Here is a 23152-nt window from a genome sequence, read left to right on the forward strand (position 1 = left end):
TTGATATATAGCCCAAACTAGCTTCAAACTCACCGTGCTCCTGACTCCCAAACTCTGAGCTTGCCAGTATGCACACCACTACTCCCAGTCTTTGAGCCCCGTATTAGCTAACCCTTTTATGTACGCCTCAGAAGCTCATAGTTAAGATGCTTTAAAATCAATTTTAACTTCGTTTCCATTCATGCAATATGAAAGGAAGGAGCCAGTTTTACTAGTCTACTGAAGCAGAGAGGACTTCAAGGGCTCTTTCCAAAGCTTTTGCTACCTCCTAAAAACCATTTCAGAGCAGCTCAGGGACAGGAGTTTCTGCAGAACTTGGGAGTGTCCTTGCCTACAAGACTGGCTGCTTCTAGATCTTTTACCTGGGATCAGCCTTCCACACTGAGCACTTGTATCAGCCACATGTTTAAAAGTAAATTCTTCAACAGACTATGAATCAGTCAAGACTGATGGGCACTTGGGAATGTGTGTGTGTGTGTGTGTGTGTGTGTGAGAGAGAGAGAGAGAGAGAGAGAGAGAGAGAGAGAGAGAGAGAGAGAGAGAGAGAGCTCTCATTAAGGGACGATCTATGATTTGACAGCCTCACTGCTGCGCCTGCTGCTGCTTCTGTTACTGCGGCTGTAGGGTCTGTCATGAGTTGAAAAGGGATGTGAGGGTTTAGAGAAACTGGCGCTCTGAAGTCTCAGCCTCTGTTTAGTGATCTCCCTGCCAGACAGACTAGACAGGATTTTCTGCAGGACTGGAAACTTGGACCAATCACCCCTTCATCTAGCCTGAGAAGCAGGCAGCATTTGTGACAGAGTGAAAAGGTAAGAGAAGAAACTGTCTTCTATTGGGTCTTGGGCTGGGGCTGGGGAAATGGGGAACTTAGGTGCAAAGACTTGCATTTTTTTTCCCCAATGCTGCTTTACTGCTGAGAGGCAGAGGCAGTAGGTAAATTCCTGCCCGGCTTGAGCACTGAGCCTTTTGGCTTCTCTGCTGGTACCTTTTTCTTCTTCGTTGTACTTTTTCTGAGCATCTAAGAGGATTCTTTGTTTTTGTTTTTGCAGCCAGAACATGATTTTTTTTTTTTTAAGTTTGGAGTTGTTTTCTTTTCCCCCAACTGGACCCAGTTCCAAAATAGGGATCTTTTTTTACTTGTGTTTTCTTAAACATTTCTTCCTGTGAAGACAGAATAAGCCGGCCCCTCTTATGGTGATATGGTCCAAAAATAATTACTACTCTCTGCCTAGAACTACAATATAGGGAGTTTTCAGAAGTACACAGGAACCCCGTTACTGTAGAAACTCCAGGGTATAAAGAGAGGAAACGAGTTGCCTGAGTGTGCTTGCTTTTGCAGACCATGGCATTGTGACTGAACATGTGTGTGACTTTTCACAGGAGCAAGAACTACTCCAATAAAGGTGAAGGCTGGAGAAATGTTTTAAAGGGTCCGTGAGTCAGAGAAACTTAAGGCCACTGAAGATGGAGAATGAGACAGTCAGTGAACTGAACCAAACCGAGCTCCAACCACAAGCAGCTGTGGCATTAGAGTACCAGGTGGTCACTATCTTCCTTGTGCTTGTTATTTGCGGACTGGGCATCGTGGGCAACATCATGGTAGTCCTGGTGGTCACGAGAACCAAGCACATGCGAACCCCTACAAACTGCTACCTGGTGAGTCTGGCTGTGGCGGATCTCATGGTCCTGGTAGCTGCAGGCCTCCCCAACATAACCGACAGCATCTACGGTTCCTGGGTCTATGGCTATGCTGGTTGCCTCTGCATTACTTATCTCCAGTACTTAGGAATTAATGCGTCCTCGTGTTCAATAACAGCCTTTACCGTGGAGAGGTACATAGCCATCTGTCACCCCATCAAAGCCCAGTTTCTCTGCACATTTTCCAGAGCCAAAAAGATCATTATCTTTGTCTGGGCCTTCACATCCATTTACTGTATGCTCTGGTTCTTTCTGCTGGATCTCAATATTAGCACCTACAAAGATGCTATTGTGGTGTCCTGTGGCTACAAGATCTCCAGGAATTACTACTCACCTATTTACCTAATGGACTTTGGTGTCTTTTATGTTGTACCAATGATCCTGGCCACTGTGCTCTATGGATTTATAGCTCGGATCCTCTTCTTAAACCCCATCCCCTCAGACCCTAAAGAGAACTCTAAGATGTGGAAGAATGACTCAACCCATCAGAACAAGAATTCGACTTTAAATGCCACTAACAGATGTTTCAACAGCACTGTATCTTCAAGGAAGCAGGTAAGCAAAGCTGCCCTCCCAAGTCAAGAGAGGAAGTGTGGAAGAGAGTTTTTGTACGAGGGGATCAGCTTTGTCCTACTTAGCCGATGGCAGAACTGAAATACAATCATGCGAATGTTTCCCAGTGTAAGCTTCTGCTTTGCATATTAAACATACCTGTGGATCAACTGAAGATCTAAAAATAAATAGAGGAATTTTATAGCACTTTAACAGGAAGGTGTTTCCTATGATGATATAGAGGACTGTAGACAGGACCCCAGAAACCTTGGTTTAAAACACATGTGCCCCTCCAAAAATGTTAACAAAATGTCTAAAATACTTCTGGCCTCTGTAGGAAAAATATTCTGTTGCATGACAAAGAATTACCTTTCAGGAATTTTGCTACACAATTAGCAAGGGAATCTGAGAATATATCAGTGAGTCTAAATAATGAAACTTTTCTTGCAATACATAGTTACTCATAACCAATCCCACAGAAGAAAGGTAGCCAGTGTTATTTGGTTGATCTTACTCAAAGACACTTCTCAAGCCTTTTCTCCCCCTCTCTCCAAGTTATCCAAGCATGTAGAAACTAAAAATACATTTTATTTGGGAAGAAATTCTTTCAAAAGAATGACCAACATCAATCTGAATCAGTTAAAAGCAATTTGTTAATGTAGGTTTTCTAGCTTAGCATAACTGAAACTCTTTCATGCTTCCAGATAACCTTTATGCACATGTGACTGCAGTGTGATGATGACTTTGTTAGCAGCAAAGCATTTCCTTTATAAGATAATGTAAAAATAAGAGGCCCTGTGACATATACTCATCTGTTTGTGTCTGCACAACTGCTCTAAGATCCTTACAAGCTAAGCTCTCAGTTCTTCTTCCTTGTCTCTTGGCTGTAATAAATATGTAGTAAATATTTATTCTCATAATGAAAAGAGAAATTATGAAATCAGCAATGTTGTTTCTTTCAGATCACCTGAATTTTTCTTTTATTTTGTGCAAGGAAAACAGTTCATTGTATTTATATAGGGAGAAAAGTAAAGGTGCTTTTAAGGGCATGTATGTGGATCACCCATACTATTACTTCTTAAACTTTAGGTTACCTAGGATGTTATGAATTGTGACTAGGTAAATATACACACATGTATATATGTACACAAGAGGGCATACTCATAAAAGTGAAGATGCCTGCAATAAAAGGTGGGCTGTGGCCGAAGAGAATGCATGTAGCATTTTAACTGATAGGTGACACTTGATTCATGTGACATCTATTATGAAGAGAGAGGGAGCACGTGAGTAGCTACAGTCGTCTTTGCTTCTGTGGCTAGAGAGCGATGTTACCTAATGTAAGGTGCATATGGACATTATCCAAAACTTGATTCATGGAGATGGAGAGAGATATATTGGTCCCTGCCAAGACATATGTTAAAAAATACAATAAGACAGTAAGGAATTGGCACATCTTAATTGTGGACCAAACAAGAGTTAATATCAGCAGCAAGGTAGGTCAGTTAGAAAGTTTGTTCCTTATACTCACATTTACATGTTAGCTATATATATTTTGTGAAGCTTGTTTGTCTGGCCTAATGACCTTTCTTTCAATTATAGTCATTAGCACCTATCAGCATTAATAATGCACTTCAGATTGCTAATTATGTTACACGTTCACAGTCTTTTCAAAGGACGTTAATGGTGAGCATGTGAGAGCAATATAGAATGTTTGGAGATGAAAACTAACAGCTCTGGATAAGGAAGATTTGAAGGTTGAGAGATGGATGGCAGAAGGTTACCCATAAGAGCAGTTGGTGGTAATATGCTCACATAAGTAACAGCTTCTATATCAGTGGTTCTCAACCTTCCTAATGCTGTGACCCTTTAATACAATTTTTCATGTTCTCTTGACATCCAACCCTAAATTTATTTTCACTAGTACTTCATAACTGTAATTTTACTACTGTTATGAATCATAATGTAAATATCTGTGTTTACCAATGGTCTTACAAAATCTCTGTATAAAGGTCATTTGACACAGATGTGGTCATGACCTGCTGGTTGAGAACCACTGCTAAATAAGGGCAAATTTAAATTCGTGTGAATATATGAGAATAAAGGATGACAAAAGGACCATTCAATATGGTAACAGGCTCACATTTATTCCCAAATATGGAAATTATTCTCAAAGAAGACGCAAAAAGTAAAAGTAATCGTGAATTATTAAGCCTTTCTAAGCCCCAGTTTTCCCGTCAATCAAATGGATACATCAACATCAGCTGTTGCTGAAACCAAATGGCATGCATTCCCCAGCCTGGGAAAGGCTATCCCAGCTATGAGTGAGGCCCATGTTTTCCAAACTTACTGATCTATGTTCTGTCCTCTCCCTTTTCTAAGAAAGACTACATTCTTCATAAGGTTCAAATCTCCATGTCCTATAACCTAAGGACTTACATTTTAATATTTCTCTCTGATTTTTTTTCTTTTAGGCAAGTGTAATTTGCATTTTAATAAATACTTATCTGGGTCAGGACCTTCTAGCCAAGTTACTAAAATCAAACATACATAGCTTAGGGGGTTACGTTTTGAAGAAATTAAAAGAGAGAACATTTTTATGTGAAAGACAAATGTAAAGCAACATTTCCTTGTTCATTTTTCACTAGTACCTCCAATATAAAAGAAAAAAATCTAGATCAAAAACTTTTTCCTATTACTCAAGAACTTGATTAGATTTTAGTAAACTACCTGAGTTGAGATAAATTGAATTCAACTCCACTTTGTGGCTAGAAGCTATTCGAAGGGATTGCCTGATTGAATTAGTCTTTTGTTTTACAGTTGGGTGGTTTGACTCTGAGGACTCTGCCCTACTTACACAAAGCCATAAGACCCCTCAAAGCATTTAATTCCTATGTTTGACATCATGAGGAGAAACCACCTCTATCATTTGCTGTGTGTTTCTGCATAACTTATTGAGTTTTAAGTTTGAAAATACAGAAGACCTTTTTGGTGAAACTCTAACCCTTTTGGTAAAATTTGGCGCTATTAATAAACAAATTCATTCAAATACTTGCTTTCTGTGGGCAACAGGGATATGCAAGACATTTTGCAAGCCAGGCTTCTTTCTGGTTTTGTTTTTAGTGGTACCACTTAGCAATTGCTTTTGTCTTACAGGATGAGGAGTAGGAAAATAGTGTGACCTAATCTTCCAGAGATTCTGTCAATGTTTTTAGTAGGTTGATTTGATTTATCCAGTCTTCAAAATACTCGGTGCCCCTTCTATAAAGTTTTACTAGGGAAAAAATGTTGACAGTCCGTGAAACAAAACAAAAACAGCTTCCCCTTCTAAAGTGACACGTGCCATTTGGGGATGACAGTGATGATGGTGGTGGTGTCTATGATGTTATAAATGGTGTCATGTGGACAAGGGGACTCTCTGTCAAAGGTCATTTTCTTACATTTATTTCCTTCTATTTTAAAGGACAAGTTTAAATTATTATAGCCACAATATTATTTACGCTAACTTTCTCATTCTTACTCGCAAAATGCTGAAATTGTTCTCAAAGAGGACACCAAAAGTAGAAGTAATTAAACGTAATCAGTCTTCCTAATCCAGTTTTTCTCAACAGTCAAATGGGTTCATCAACTGACTCACACGGTTGTTGGTGAACTCAAATGAGATGCACTAGACAAGATTCATATTTGCGCTCCCCGAACTACAGCTGCTTGCCATCCATCATTGCTTTTCAGGAATTAAATCTTGCTTCCACCTGCCTCCCCCCATCTGTTCTGATGCAGCCCTAGCCATTCTGTGTGATCATGGAAATAAAGGCTGTAAGGTACCTGCTCTCTTTTCCTCCTATCTTCCTCCAGCCTTTTTCTAATGTTACCCTCCTGGGGGGGGGGGCATGCATCTATGCAGTGGTATATAAATAAATGTGTGTGTGTGTGGATGCCAAAGATAGTCAAAGGGTATCTCTTCCAGTTGATCTTTGTCTTGTTCTTTAGAAAAGTTCTCCCACTAAGAGAGCGCACCAATTTGTCTCGATCTGGCCAGTAAGCTCCTAAGGATCCTCCTCTCTTTGCAATTATAGTCCTGGGGTTACACAAGAAATGCCACATGTAGTTACTGCAGATGTGGACTCCAGTTCTCATGTTTGTCCAGCAAACTCTTAACCGACTGAGCCATCTTCCTTGCCCACTATGAGCTCCTCAAAGAGACTAGGAAAGCATCAACAGTCAGAGCCATGCTAACATGGAAGGTGGAAGGTTCACATGGCCTCAACTCTAGACAAAGAGCTGCAGGCAACTGAAGACTGCCGAACGCAGGAGAAATAGTCTTCCCCAGGGAAAAGCCCACTAATTGGCTCTCTAGTAACAAATAGACAGGTCTGAAAACATATAAGCAATATCATGCAGAATGAGGCTGTTTGTATTTATACATTTAGGAATACATACAAATACATATGCACACACACACACACACACACACACAGCAACAACAATTAAAAGGAGACCATGAGTCTGAAAGAGAGCTGGATAAGGAAGATATATGGGAAGAGTTGGAGGGAGGAAAAGAAAGGAGGGAAACCATGCAATTATGATCTCAGAAAAATAAAAATATGCATTTAAAAAGAAAGGATCTTGAACAAAGCACAAAGGAAGCCTGGCATGGTAGCGGTCCAACCCTGTAATATCTGTACTTGAAAGGTGGGGCATAAAGACAAGTTCAAGGCCAGCTAGTGGAGTAGCTGAGTAGTTTAATGAACATATGAAGACTATAAACAAACAAACAAAAGGAAAGAGGCAGGGGCTTTATCATGAAATGTCCTGGTTGTAGGGCTTGGGAGCATTAAGTCTTTCAAGCTGCATGACTCATGCAGCTGGCAACTGTGTGCACATCTAATAGAACAACGCTCGTCCCCCTGCTTCAAAATCCAGCTCAATAGAATATAATCTCCCATCTCACCCAGGAACTTAGGCAAAGGTCTCCCTTACAAAGCAATGAGTATTCAGCTTTTTTGTACTGAGCCTTCATTAAAGTTGGTGGTGCACACCTTTAATCCCAGCACTCGGGAGGCAAAGTCAGGTGGATCTCTGAGTTCAAAGCCAGCCTGGCCCACAAAGCAAGTTCCAGAACAGCCAGTACTGTTACATAAAGAAACTCTGTCTGGAAAAAAGTTTCCCAAGTTTACTAGGGCTGTTTACACAGGCTTGCCTTCCATGTTCAATTGTATTATTTCTTCCAATCATGTGGACTCAGCTATGTTCATACTAGTGTTAAAAAAAAAATTCTACATTGCAAAAACCAAAGTAGTTTGTCACTTAACACACAGACAGCTAAGTGTGCCACTTAGATTTTATTCCTGATTTGTAGATTGTTTCAGGAGCATTTCCCATAAATACCCAAAATGATAACCTCTGCAGCTGTGTCCTTCATCCTAGAAAAGTATACCCTGTTTGGTTTATATGCAATTTTATATTTTTATAACTAAACATTAATGTGTGTGTGTGTGTGTGTGTGTGTGTGTGTGTGTGCATTGTTATATGTCTACAAAAGAGGAAACCCTGCACCACTGCAGAATTCTCAGCTTGACTGATCTTAAAATATCTTTAAATCAGCTATTCTTGAAAATCACAAACCATACTTATCTAATGCAGTTCCTTACAATTTTTTTTTTTAAAAATCCAAGTTTTCAGGCAGTAGAGACTGATCTGTAATATATTCTTGGTCTTGTTTACTTTTTACTAAATAGGAGAAAATGTACAATTTTAAGTCTCTCCTTCTATAGTGCCATTAAACATTCTTTCACAAACAGAAAGTACCTAACACCATCCTAAATGGGGAGGATGCACAGGTATCAAATGATAATGTTATGCTTTACTTTCAAGGATCTCCATGTTTGTCATGCATACAAACAATCCTGAAGCGACCACTATGTTCTATGAAAGACAACAGACTGTGGTGGGGGAGAAATGAGGGAGACTGCAGTGCCTGTGCCGCTCTTGTTTATGTGTATAGATAGAAACTTAAGAGCCCGGTAAGCACATTTTGCTCCTATTATGCCTTGACCTAAATCCAAGCGTAGTGAGGACCTGGCTCTAGTGGTAACTTGCATAGCTGATCCACTTCTGAACTCCCATGGCCATGGTTCCAGCCACCACCTCTCACTGTCCTATTTCAGTGTGCACTCACAAGCCTCTCCAGGTCCTTTTCTGCTTGGCCAAACCACTGTGCACATTGCTGGTTAAACCATCTCTCTCGTGCAGGGCTCCAGCATCAAAAATACTTTTAGGGTTCCCTGAAGCCTGACATTTAAAGTACCTAGCATAACAAATGCAATCCTGGCATGCTCCCATACTTTTCAGCTTCGTCTCCCATGGCTCTCTCAACATACACTTTAAGCTCTAACAGTACTGGATTCTTTTCAGTTCTCTGAAAATGCTCTGTTCTCAGCCAGATCCTCCTTCATCTGGCAGTTTCCCAGTTGTCTTTCAAATCCCAAATCAATCTCTCACGCACCCCATAAAGTCTTCTCTGAAATTCTTAGGCAGAATTACACATCAGGTTCCCTAGCTGGCAGTACACATTTTAAGTGTTTTTCCTATGCTTCTACAGTATTTTGCATATATTTCTGATTTAGTAATTTTAACCATTTAGAACTATTAACCTGTCTGTCTTCTATACCTTCCAATATCCTTAACAGAATATGCTCAGCACTGAGCTTGGAATATGATAGCTTCCTCAAGTGTAAGGACATGGTGGTGCACTGCAGCATGGGAGCACAGGTTTTGCAAGATCAAGTTGTCAGTCTCTTTCCATCTCTGCATCCAGAACCATCACCATCACAATATTGCCTACAATTGACCGTGTTTATTGTGACTCCACTATAGAAAGCAATAAATGTAGTGATAAAGTCTTCTCTCCTTTTTTGGATTAAAAAAAATGTGTAATATTTACCAGCATATTTATGTTTGTACGGCTATACCTCAAAGACATCACTTTTCATATACAATAGAAGTGAAAGTGTAAAAAGCATATGCATGTATGCTTAAGGTCACAGTTATACCTAACAATGTTTTGCCCCATGGGAAAATGTGGCCTATGTGTGCCATATCCTTCACTAATTACTAATAAAATTTGCATCTCTTCTATTAAATCCTTCTTTAGAATCCAAAATAACTCATTAAAACAATCAGTGGATGGTAATTAACATAGTAGATAAGACCTTTTAGGAAGTGTTGTTTTGTTTTGTTTTTTTATAATTCTGATATGGCTAACTCAGAAACACTGCACTAAGACAAAAATTCACATTGTAATACAAAATCCAGTTGCCCTTCCCACGGGCTTTAAAAATCCTCTCCTAAATGGAGGAGCTACTTTGGAAAGAAGGACCAAATAAAGCAATGGCAACTCAGGGAAGATAAACAATATGCACACCAGTGCAAAGACAGTAATAGATCCAGGTAAATGCTCCTGCGTGACTAATTTCCCCAAAATACTTCACACACATCATGTCCTATGAAAAGTATTTGCAGTCTCTTCTAGCTGGCTTTGAAAAACTTATTATGTTTTCTGGATTTGCTCACCTATTGTTTATTCAATTAAATAATCATTTATTATTGAGCACCAATTTCATGCCAGGTGCTATTTTAGAGAATCCATAATAGTCACTGTTGTATAGAACTTACTGTAAGATGTAAAAGATTGACACTAATATCAAGGGAGAGTTGGGCAGTTGAGGGTCACAGTGCACAAAAGAGGCAACAATAAATGGGTGATTATGACACTTATGGCTGGAGAGAAAGCCTTAACTGCAATGAGACCTACTCCCATTATTAAAGAATAAGCAAGTGTCTGCCAAGCCAACATAAAAAGCAAGACTTTCAACTGTGCAACCAAGATGTCCAAAATAATATCCTAGCAGGCACTTTGTGTTATCTAAAGACATCTAAACTTGGCCATAAAGCAGTGAAGAATCACTACAGCCTTTCCTAGTGATGGTTAAATTATGGGACTTGATTCTTTTAACTTGGGTTTTTAAATTATATGATCTAGCCAACAAGGATCAAGGGGCCAGACGTAAGGTTATTGCTATCCAGCATGAAGGACATAAGACTTGGGCTGAGAAGCATTGGTTGAAGTATGTAGGAAGAACTGTGGGTGAGAAATATGAACAAACAAAATCAGTATACTTTAACAGCAAAATCTGACAAATAAGGAAGACAGCGTCTTAACTGGAATGCCGTGGAATACTGGGATATACATAGCACAGAATGCAGGCTGAAGAGCATCTTTACCTGTATTTATTTATTCTCTACAGAAGAGCATCTTTACCTGTATTTCTTTCTTTTCTACAGATATAAATATATCAGCTAAGATACATGCACACACACACACACACACACACCAACTTTATGCTGTGCAATTTTTCACCTATGTGATTCTGTACCCTTCCCTTTTATATTTTGATGATGTTGCATTCAAGGTTTCTGCTTAAGCTGAGGAAAAAAAATCAAATGATTTTGTACACTAGAAATATACTAGGAGGCAAGGAAGCATGCTCTCTATCACCATAAATGCACAGTGTACATCTCAGATTACTGTTGCTATCTCTATAACTTTTGGTAAGCTAATTTATTATACTTAATTTTTTTAGTTTGATGGCATTTACTGTGTGGGTGTTTGCATGCATATGGGTGTGCACATATGGTAATCAGAGAACAACTTGCAAGAGTTGGTTTACCCCTTCCATCATATATGTACTGGGAAGTGAATTCAAGTGGTCAGGCTAAAGGCCCCTTTACCTGCTGAGTTATACATCAATGAATAAAATAATATATCAAAAGATTAATTCAGTAACATGGTACTTCAAAGTTCTCAAGCTAAATTATGTGTTAATATTATTTCTTTAAGAATTTCATATAATGTATTATGATCATATTAACCCCTCCCATAACTCCTCATAGATCTATCCCCCTTTTGTATACACTCAACTTGTATCCCCTTTTTTTAACCAATCAGGGTCAATTTGTACTCTTGAATGTGTACTCGTCTACTGGAGTGTAGTCAACCAACAATGGTACATATCCCTAAAGAAAATTGACTTTCGCTATCCCAGCAGTTATCAGTTTCCAGGAGCCCTTCATCTAGGGGTGAGACTCCGTGCCCAACTCCAAGATCAGGTTTTGTCTAGCTTGAGCTTGTGCTGTCAGAACCACTGTGAGTTCACATGTGCTCCAGTGCTCCTAGAAACCAGCTTTCTTGTAGTCATTCACCATTTCGGGCTCTTACATTCTTTATTCCCTCTTCTACAATGTTTCTTGAGCCTTGGGAGAGAAGATGTGATATAGATGTCCTATTTAGGGCTGAGCAGTCTAAAGTCCCCTTTTCTTTGAACCTTGACCAGTTGTGGGTCTATTTACTGATCATCATCTACTGCAGAAAGAACTTTCTCTAATGAGGGTTGAGAAATGCACTGATATATGGGTATGACAATAAGTCATTGGGAGTTAATGTAATGTAAATTTCATTTTTAGTATAATATTAGTAGGCTCTTTCACGGGTCCTATGATATGTATAGCAACAGGATTTTGGTCCTGATAAAGTGCCAGGAATGGGTTTCATCTTGTAGAATAAGCCTTAAGTCCAATCAGAGAGTGGTTGGTTATTCCCATGCTGTTCATGCTACTACTGGGACAGTGGGCATGTCTTTCCAGGACAGTCATTATTGGAACTCCCAAGTTTCACATCTGGGTAAGACTGGTGATTACTTTTATCCTCTTGTAGTATAGAACCTTCTGGTACTATGAACACCATCCAGTAGGGATAAAGTTTCCAGGTTAGAGAGCTGGAGGGTTGCCTCAGCAATTAAGATCACTGGTTGCTCCACTGGGTTGATCTACCCAATTGAATTCCTAGCACCCACATGGCCACTCAAAATCTCTTATAATTCCAGTTCCAGAATATCTAAGGCTCTTTTCTGGTACACAAAGAGTTCATGGTATACGTAGACTTACAAGAAGGCAAGACACCCACTGACATAAATTAGTGAAGACCAGATTTTAAAATCTTCCAAGTAACAATTTGATCTCTCCATTCAATTACTCAGATCTGTAGTGCCTTCAGCAATAGGATCTTCCTGTCATGTTCTGGAGAGTAAACAAGAGTATTGGCTATGTTGTTTGGCTGTATTGGTGGCTCACTGGCCAACAACTCAAAAAGATAATTCATTCCAGGTGCTGGGATTTTTATTTACTACCCTGTAGTATCTAGTACAGGCATGTATTATTAAAATATCACTTATTTACTCATTCATAAAACATCAAAATATGGATTAATATTTCTAATATAGGCAGTGAACATATCCAACAAAATATCAAGAATACTAAATCAGTAAGTCATTCTTGAGCTCCTTTTATACGCTCAGAGAGAAGCACACTAAACCCATACGTGACAAATGATAAATGCTCATTGACTTTTTATTATGTTTTACACTATTTGGGTGCTTTGAATAAAATGCTAACTCAGTACATCTCCACAACAATCTTGAGAAGTTGGAACTAATTATGAAATAGGAATTATTATTCACCTATTCCATATCACATCTCTACTAATAAAGATAGGGTTTAAGCATAGTACTTCTGCTGCAGACTCTAAGAGCAAGGGAAAATTCGATGATTAACTTGGTAGAATTAAATAAGTTTCTCAGAGCTGCTAGTATGAAAGGTATATGGAGGCTTGGGAAGGATAGTTAAAAAGAATGAAAAAGTAAATTCATTTAAGATAAAAGAAAGAGTGTGAAATGGTGTTATTATAAATAGAGGAATAGAAGAGAGGCCAGTATGAAAATAAGGATCTCTCTCTGAGACATACTGCCATATAGGCCAAATGTTCATTTTATAGAAACACATAAAATAAACTAAGAGGACACAGAGACTGGGATTGGAACAGTGAGTTTAGAAAAGCAAGCATAACACATTGAGCAATGCTAGAGAAGCCGTATTCTACAAACAGCAACCACCTCACGCTTGACGTTCCCTTCCAAATAAGCCTTCAGTGATCTCTTGGAAGTATTTTCAGGACTATAATCAGTTATCTTTTTTAAATGTTTTAAGCTTCCACATTCAAAACTCCCTCTTCTCCTGAAGTCTCTCTGTCTTCTAAAATGTGCCACTCTCGAAACTCTCCTTCCTATCAAAGTTGCTTCAATCCCACTGTGTTGTTTTCCTCTACACACAGTAGGGAGGTGGCCAGTCTCCCCAAACTGGCCTGTCTGTATATCAGAGAATGGAGTTTACCACTAGCTAACCATAGAGGTCTGGAGGTTAAGGAATCTCTTTGCCATTTCATTTCCTCTTCCAATTCAGCTCAGAAAACTACTAGAATAATTTAAAATATGAATAATGTCATTAATCTCAGCTTGAAGTCATCCAATAGTTTCATCTGTTATATATTGAAACTCCAAGTTACTGTCATGGTATGTTGGGATATTAATGATATATTTTCTCATTACTTTCTCAAATTTATTCCCCCATCTTCTGCACTCTGCCACAGTGGTTCTCAACCTTCCCAAATGTGACCCTTTAATTCACCTCCTTATGTTGTAGTAACCATCAACAATAAAATTATTGTGTTATTACTTCACAATTGTAATTTTGATACTGTTATGAATCATAATGTAACTATCTGTATTTTCTGATGGTCTTAGATGACTCCATTCAACATCCAAAGAGGTCATGATCCACAGGTTGATAACTGGTGCTCTACCACGTTTTAAAGCCACTGATTCATCTCTTAACCTTAAGCACTCTGTAGCATCTTATCGGGTGTGTTAGTCTCCATCCATCCTTTAGGACAGGCTTTCCTCTTCTTCTCAGAACAAAGTTGGGTTCTCCATTTGCTTTCTTTCATTGATATAGCTCATCATATTGTTGTTGGTAATTTTGTTCAATATCTGCCTCTCCCACCACGCCATCCATTTCATTTTGCCTTTTGATGCATGTGATTATAATAAGTGATAATGAACCTTGTTCATGAAGGATAAAGGAAATATATAAACTAAGTATTATTATTCTACAGATACTTTTTGGTGATTGAAAATGGTAAAATTATCAAAAGTACTGGCAATGAAGAGGTATTAAATTTCCCTTAAAACTCCAAGTAATGTGTAGGGGTTAAGAGTATTACATAGTGAGTTGTCAGCATCAAATATGTGGATGTTAAAATTACTGGAATATTGGAAATATAGTGTGACAAGCACTGATTTAAAGAGGGAAGGACAGAACTAGCAACTAATGCTGCACTTACAGAGCACAAAGGATAAGAGACTTGACTAAAGATAAAGTGACTATTTTCCCTCTTAATACATGCCCAGAAGATAAGAGGGAGTTTTAGGGGTGGTTCCCAGTTTGGACAGAAAGGGCAGTAGAAGTAATGAGCCAGGGACCATGAAAGGACACAGTTAAAGCAAAAGGCATGGCCTGGTGTTTGAGTCAAGGACAACTCTGTAGAGTAGCATTGTGGTGTCAGAGAAAAACCTCAAATACATTTGAAGGGAGAAGACATACAAATTGAATTAATAATCTAAAAATAAATAGCCATATATAATTGAAACAAAAATTTATAGCATTTTAGAAAATAAAGTGTTTCTGTTTCTCATAAACAACAAAATTACATTCTGGCTACACATTCTGCTGGACTGCCCTGGGCATAACTTTCTGGTAGTTGTGAAGATAAAATGCCCTATGCCTTTCCATTTGGAGCCATTACTGTTTGATAGATATGGAGACTGTGAATGTAGGTGAACTTGGTATATGTGTTAAGGCAGCAGTGGTTATCCTAGCAAGATATGTGATATCATTATTAGGGTGTAAACACTGAGGCAAGTGTTCTGAAAATCATAAAGTGATACAGGGTTGATACTGATCAGCGTTCAGGGTTGGTACCTATCAATCACACTTCCTCTGATAATGCTTAGTGTGGATAGCTTCTGCTTTGTTAATGTTTGAATGATGACACAATCATGAAATTGGACATGGAAATAGAATTAATTCCCTGATACATTTTATATTTTATCAAGAAAGATGGAAATAGGCTTGGGGTAACAATAAAATTATAGAACAAATATGTAACTAGAGATCTTAAAGTTCCAGAGTGAATCTCCAGGAATTCTTTAGGAATCAGTTAGATACCTCTCAATGTTAAGAGTAATCAAAATCAGTTATTTTGTGTAAACAACCTGCAGTTGCAAAGTGGAGGTCCTACTCTGGATTCAGCACGGTCTGAAAAAGATCCTTGTCTAGTCTATTTAGGGAGCTGGATAAGATTTATAGGCTATTAAAAAAAATCACCAGCAGATTGCAAAACAAAAACTTACATATCCTTCTATCTTCAATATAGAAAAATAATTGAGATCCAGTATCAAAGACATTATTTGGAGGGCGGGGGGTTTGCAGCAATGTGAGTCTTCATACAAAGGGATACCCAAATAAGATAAATGGCAATGGATATGGAAAGACTTTAGTTCATTTGGAGAACACTTGATGGATTTAGTGTGAATAGATAGGTAGAAAATGAAAGAAAAAGAATGGACTATTGGAAAAGAAAGTAGTATAGAATTTGTGAACATGCGTTCTAGAATATTACAGCATTGTGTCAGAGCCAAGATTGGCCCCTCCAAAGTTGTGTGAACCACTTAATTTATAACATTGAGCCTCAGCTTGCACATCTGTCAAAAATGATAATAGCAATATCTTTGTTCAAAAGTAATTAGGATTAGTACAAAACCCCATTTACCTGGAAACAATAGCCATAAATTAACACTATCTTTCATTTGGGAGTGTACCTTAATGAGGACAGTGAATAGTGAACAACAGATTTCAGTTGGGTGAACCTACCTTGCCTCTGAGATATTTAGAGTCCACAATGGCACAATTAATAATACAGATTCGGAGCTCAGAAGAAACAGTTACCCTATAAATACAGACTTCTGAGCATGTAGATGGTGATGATGGCAGAAGAACAGACATGATCACTGGAATAAATACTGTGCTGTGGTATAGGAAAGAAGCCTTAAAATGGCCAGATACTGTTTCAGCAGTAATCAGTAGAAAATTGTAAAGATAAACATTCAAAGGGCTGGCAAACTTTATAAAACACTGAGGGAAATGATTGATGCTGCAGGGAGAAAGAACCAGAAAGAGTAGCCATGGGTAAGCCTGATGATGAAAGAATAACCCTAACGGGTTTGTTAGGCAAGGTGTTTTTGTTACGCTTTACCTCTGAAGATAGATGAGTCCAAGCCTTTTAACTCTTCATGAGAGAGAGCCAAGAGAATAGAAGGAATTAGTTGTAGATGTAGAACAAGACTTAATACTTATTCCCAAAGAAGTAAGAAGGATGACAGAAAAGAAATTCCCCTTGTCCTTGTCAGCCAGAATTGTGTGTCTGGTTCACTGAACCAGCTGCAATACCTGATTCTGCCCAATCCACATGGAAATATCCAGTAAGTTGTCAGTGAATGAGTGGATAGAAGCAGGACTGCATGTGAAATGAGGAGAGATGGGATATCATGGGTGCAGATCAAGTCCAGTTATAGGGGAGAAAGCAACGAGTCCTGGTAAGCTGGTCTTACGTTCCCTGATGGGATCAGGATAGGAAATGGCAGGAAGAGTAGTCACACAGCTCTCCATCGCAGAAAATGGAGGCGGTGGGTAACGAATAGTGTGATAACAGAGTTGCGTCCCATTCGTGATTAGAACTAAGCTAGCAAGAGCATATATTACCAGACGTCTGGATTTATTGGTGACATGTAAACGCTCACTTTCCCATGGGTCTGTCCTGGACTCACTCTTGCTAAAGCATGTTTGGATGAACCAGTTTGTTCCCCACAAGCTCTGATGGTACTATATTTGAGGCGATTTCTTTTGTGCTGCAGTAGGGATACACTTCAGTTAGTACCATTTCACGTGTGGCACTGTAACCCTCTCACTGATGTGAGGATCTTGAGGCAGAGGGCCTGACTTAATCAGATTGGGTGTGTTACTGCAGGGCCTAGCTCTCTGTATTTGCAAAAAAAAAAAAAAAAACAAGCTCCATCTGAAGCACTAATCAAAATCAGTAGAACCCAAATACCTCTCTAAATACAAAATAAATTACAAAAAAAAGAATCTCCAACATATATGTCTGGTGTTGAGTTGAGCCATTTCTCTTTAACTCAGATGTCTTGGCTCATTCTACTCTGTCTCTAAATAATTTAGGAAACCCACTTAAAAGAAATTAGACTCGGAGTAAAAGCCCACAGTTCTTGACTTTGCTGCTGACTTCGTCTCAGAGGTACACAGCACCATGATACACAAATGCTCTTAATAAAGCAAGTTGGCTTCAAGAGTGCTTCACTCAGTGTTCGCAGACAAGCGTATTCTGTGTGTTTACCTCACAGATCGCTCTGAGCTCACGGGAGATAAAAGCCAGAAGATTTCTCTATTTGTGTCTCACTCTCATACTTCAGCACTACAGGATGTCTGTTTATTCCTTAGGGAAATGCTCCTGATTTTTGTTGTCAGTTACTCAAAATCCAGTGCAGACCCAAATTCGGAAGGGTAGGGAACTGCTGGGGTAGGTCATACACTTAAAAATGCTGAAAAACAGTGTCTGAAAAACAGTGTTCCTCATCAACATATACCTCCTCAGAATAGTGCTCAAGAGATACGATTGAAGTGCACAAGGCTTATTTTCCCTGTCATAATCATATTTTAAAATGGACAAATGTCAGTGTGTTTGCGTACTCTAAGTTTATAAGGCACTTATTATTTTGAAACAATATTTTATGTATTCCTTACTCAAGTACTAGAAGGAAAACCATTTTCTTGGTATGCTTCAGTAGTCAGGTATACAAACTATTGGGCTGTGGTAGACTTAACTTACCTCAAATGAATCTTAGTGGTCTTCAAAGACCTCTTAAAGGCATTTAAAAAAAAAAAGAAACAGCAATTTTGCAAATGTCTGTTATCAAATAATTCTGCTATCTAAAAAGCCAAGCTTTCAGCAGCAAGCTCCCATCTATTCAGGAAGGCCACCTTTTGACTGACCCGAACTTGACCCAACATGTCCTTTTAAATTAAGAGTACAGAATCAAGACATTTTGTAACAATGAGAAATTTATTCTTTCAGAAACACCCATAATTTTTTTCATAAAAGTGCCTTGAAGAATAATGACCAGCAAGCATAAAATTCACAAAGACACATTCCCTAAACAGAAATTTAATAGCACTGAGAAGTAAAGCAGCCTGGTAAATGATCACAAATTAGTGTTGTGGGAATTACAATGCATAAGACTGAAATAAATAGTGATTTTTCTTGTGTACTCGCTAGCCAATTGTTTTTGTATTTGACATGTTTACACTCATCATAAAGATGTGAATATATTCTGTCTTAGCAAAGTGTTTGCTTTCAACATTTATTCCACCCTAAGCCCATTGAAACACAGAGAATTGTCCCTTTAGTGGTTGATTCAAATTCTACAAGTGGGGCAACATTGTAGGCTCTCCTGGAGCATACAGACTTTTGAAGAGCCTTCCAATTTTGTCCCAAAGCCCTCCTCACACTCCCTGGTCCTAGTTTGAGAACCACTGTGAAAACATGGCAGCTTACACTCTTCCTTCATGAGCTCACACCATACTACTCACCTGATCTTCCTCCCTGTGCCAGTGCAGCCACCTGCCCACTTGCCCGGGTCGCAGGCATGTTTTAACCTTCATGGCAGGTGATATTGCTGAATTCTTACTGTGTGTCCGGTGCAGTGCTAAGGGGCTTTCGCATGCCTTCTCGTTTGCTCCTATTGCTGTTAAAGAATAGAAATCAGAGGCTTAATAGTTTCAAGGTCCTCAAAGGCTGAACAGCAAGAAGTCTAATTGCTCTTCTAATAATTTAATTTATTTAGTCATAAAAAAAAATGTGTTGAATATTCTGAGGCCTAATTTGAAACTTGAGAGCCCAGCAATGAGCCAGTTTTCACCCCGTGTATCTCACATTCTATTAGGAAAGGGAGCAGTAAAATTAGTAAACACACATATTATGACAAGATATAATACATAAAATTTTTAAAGAAGATTTGTGAATATAGGGGCAAAAAGAAAAGGATGAAGTAGGATATTTGTCAACTTAACATGGCAATTTTTAAAGTGTCCTGAGATTATAATTCTATATGCACACATGAAGAAATCAACACTTGAAACTCAACCAAGTGTTCCATATTGCTACAATGTTAAGACAGAAGGTTGGTCTACAGAGGTCATTAGGCTTTTAAGCAAAGAAATATGGCATTAGCAATACCATTCAGTTTTATTTCATAAAATTTAACATTAATTTTAAAACTAAATGCCTTATGTGTTCTAATCAAGAACTGAAACATTCCCCAATGATGGAATAAGGACCATTAGGTAGAATGATGGCTGAGAGATGATGTGATAAATGGTCTTTTATCTAAATGTTGTGTCAGCATTTGAGTAAGAAAGGACGACAATCTCTCAACCTGAGGAAAAGAAGTTACCTTTTTTAGGAGAGATGGAACATGACACTCTTCTGACTGGCTGATACTGATCTTACCATTTATAAGTGGAACCAGAGCCTGAATTGCCTTATTCTCTAAATGGAAGTAGTCAGAATGTTTTCCTGTGTGCTGCTGCAGAAACTAAATGAACCAATATATGTGAAGTATTTCAAACAGTGCTTAGAGCACAGTAAGTAATGTGTTTTCTGAAGCCACTTTCGACTTCTCCAGTATTTATTCTGTTCCCAGGACTGACATGAACCCTTTTGTCACTGCTCTTCTCCACACAATAACCCTAGGAGTGAGATGAAATGTCCATCACCAATTTACTGAGGAAAAGGGTGAAAATTAGAAATAGCGATGGCCAGAGCTTCAGAACTTCTATATGCCCTGGCAAGGATGTAACCCAGAATGACTGCTGTGGACTAGGGGAAGTTTTTCTTTTGGTAAATTAAGAGAACTTATTGGCAAAGCTGAGAACCTGGCTTGCTGAAAACTAGGATATCACCCCCCATCAATTCAAATTGTGTTTTTTTTTTCCAAGGCCTCCTATGCTTGTCTCTACCCAGCTCCTGATCTAATCATTCTTAGGGTACTTCCTCTCCTAGAAAACTGGATTCCATGTTTGCTAAAAGCACAGCATTGCCAGGGCAACATTTAGAAATTGCTAGAAAATCAATGCTAAAATTAAAGGTCAAACTTTGGTCTGTGATTACTAATCTATGTCATAGGCCCATGAATTATTAGATTAAATACTTGAAAAATTACCCACACATCATAGTCCTAGTTTGAAAAAGGTTCAGTGCCACTCATTCTCATTTCTTTAAACTTAACTCTGAATCTCCCCAAGGAAAATATGTTGCCCACTGTAGTAGAGAATCTCAGATTAATAAACTCTAGATGGCGAAATCATAATCTCTACGTACAGGACGGCACCAGGAGAAACAGTTTTCTACAACTTCTGAGTAACAGAGACACCACAATTGATTGACTGTGACAGCAGGCAGATAAGACAGAACAAGAATAGCTGTCAAGATGATAATTGTAACTTTTTGTGGCAAATGCCATCTCGCTTAAGTTTGCTGGAATACAGGCTCAATCAGCATTTGTTACTGAACACATTCCAAGCATAGATCACATTAAGTTACAATCTCCTTGACTCTTTAATCTTCCTAAATTCTTTATAACAATATACCCAGTAATTCTTCATTTCCACAGAATAAAAAACTGTGCTTCAAAAAAACCTTTTGGGGATCAGCATAAATTGATCTATCATCTCTCTTTTTAAGAAGAAATCTTTTCCTTTTTTTTTTCTAAATTCAATTTTTAGTTTCAAGCACTTTATACAAGACCTTGTTCAAGGGTAGAGATAAAGAAACAATATGCCCATAATGTTACTCCTGCCATCAAGATCTTACATGCCAGAAAAGAGAGGGGACACATTATAATGACATGTGTGACTGAGGCTGGGAATATGAACCAGCCTCTGGAATTCCATGGAGGTAGTAAGGCTATGCACAGCACCCGTGAACTTGTTCCACACTCATTTCCTGAATATGTAGTGTACCCTGCCTCATGCCAAATATTCATTTTGGTCATATTGTTTCATGCAAGTAGGGTAGAGTAGGACTCACTATTCTAGGGAGGAAAGGCAGCCATTGTTCTTAGAAGGACAAAGAGTGATAAGCAGGAAATCAAATAGAAGATCAGGGTGGATACAGGGTTTTGCTGTTAGCAAAGTAAGAGTAAGACAGAAGAACAGGAGAGACAACAACTTGAGGCATAAATAGTACCCACCCTTCTCTCCAGAATTAACTTCTTTGGGTCTCCTTTAAAAATGAAGAAAATACTTACCTCACAAATACTCTAAACTTTGAAAAAGTCAATGAAGTCCCTAGTTCTGTGATATATATATATATATATATATATATATATATATATATATTATTACTATTTCATTCGGTTAATTTTTCCTTGTCTCTCCTATAGTAGGTAGAACTAGAAATAGAGTACAACTCTGTCTGAATACCCTGTCCCTCTGGTCATTACATAGTTCTTATAACAACCTAGACCTTGTCAACCAATAGGGACGTTTTGGTTTATTTGTTGTATACAAATCTGTATCAAAAGCCTAGACCACATACCCAGTCCTCACATACCCTGCTTTGCATAGTAGACCTTATAGACTCAACTGAGCTTCTAGTCAAATAGATACGAAGACAGATAGAAAAGAAGCCTCATTTGGTGCATTGGGTCAATCTGATGATAAAGTAGTCACCACTTACCGCATATTCCACACCACATACATTGAAAGAGTGTGTACATGCTACTTTGGATTTTCATATCTTCCTTATGATTAATCACCACACATACATTTCCACATGTCAAATATGTTCTACAGAGCAAACATCAAAACTCAAATGAGCTCCTTGTGACATTTGGTGGTGACTTAAACTAATAATCAATGGGGACTGGAGAGATGGCTCAGTGGTTAAGAACACCAGCTGCTCTTCCAGAGGACCCAGGTTCAATTCCTACCACCCACATGGCAGTCTGTGATCTGGCACCCTTGCACAGACATACATGAAGGCAAATTGTCAATGTACATAAAATATTTTTTTAAAAAAACTAGTAATCAAGTCTTGGTTTTGGGCATTGTAGCACATCAGAGAGCTAAAATCAAGCCAGGTGTAATGGTGGATGGCTGTAATCCTATCACTTGGGAAATGAAGGCAGGATGCTAGGAAGTTACAGGCCAGCCTCGGCTATGAGACCCTATCTAATAATAAAAGTTAAGAAAAGCTGAAGTCATTGAAAGCAGCTGTTGAAGGCATGAAACATAGCTGGCCTGTAGTTTGTTTCTGGGTAGTCTTCCAGGCTAGCAAGAAAATCACCTCTGTAGCTCATGACAAGTCCTGCCAAGGTCCAGACTGTCTGTCCTGAGTGAGACACAGAAGGAGCTGGATGCTGCCCAGGCACTGCCAGTCTGTTGTTTCCCAAGAGTTTTAGAAGGAATAAAACAAAATGCCTGAAAAACTCCTGACAATTTTGAGAGCTTTACCTCTCTTTATGTATCACCTCACCCGTCCTCTCCTCTGTCACTCAGACTTTACACTCTCAAAATTGCTTTTGAAGCTTTTAGTGGGTGAATAAATGACAACAGATGGCTGGTATGTATCTCAGTCTACAATATCCCCCCTTGCCAGATCATGACTGTATAGACAAAAAAAAAAAAAAAAAAAAAAGAAAAAGAAAAAAAGAAAAAAAAAAAAAGCAAGGGAAATGGACAAGGTTGGCAAAAGAGCATCTTCAGGAACTGTCAGCGGAGAAGATTTACAGCTAGCTGCCAAATCCCAGTTGCCTAGCCAAGA

At 38.6% G+C, this 23152-nt stretch overlaps 1 protein-coding gene across 1 annotated transcript in view; it reads left to right on the forward strand.

Moving 5' to 3' along the window:
* The first annotated feature begins 1363 nt into the window (after positions 1 to 1363).
* Positions 1364 to 23152, forward strand: part of Trhr (thyrotropin releasing hormone receptor) — a 29028-nt gene continuing 7239 nt past the window's right edge. The window contains exon 1 of the mRNA XM_051202489.1: positions 1364 to 2253. Within this exon, the coding sequence (XP_051058446.1) occupies positions 1465 to 2253 (789 nt within the window). The 5' untranslated portion in view covers positions 1364 to 1464. The remainder of the gene's footprint in view (positions 2254 to 23152) is intronic.

The sequence above is a fragment of the Phodopus roborovskii genome, unplaced genomic scaffold (assembly GCF_943737965.1).
Source record: "Phodopus roborovskii unplaced genomic scaffold, PHOROB, whole genome shotgun sequence".
NCBI classification, from domain to species: Eukaryota; Metazoa; Chordata; class Mammalia; order Rodentia; family Cricetidae; genus Phodopus; species Phodopus roborovskii.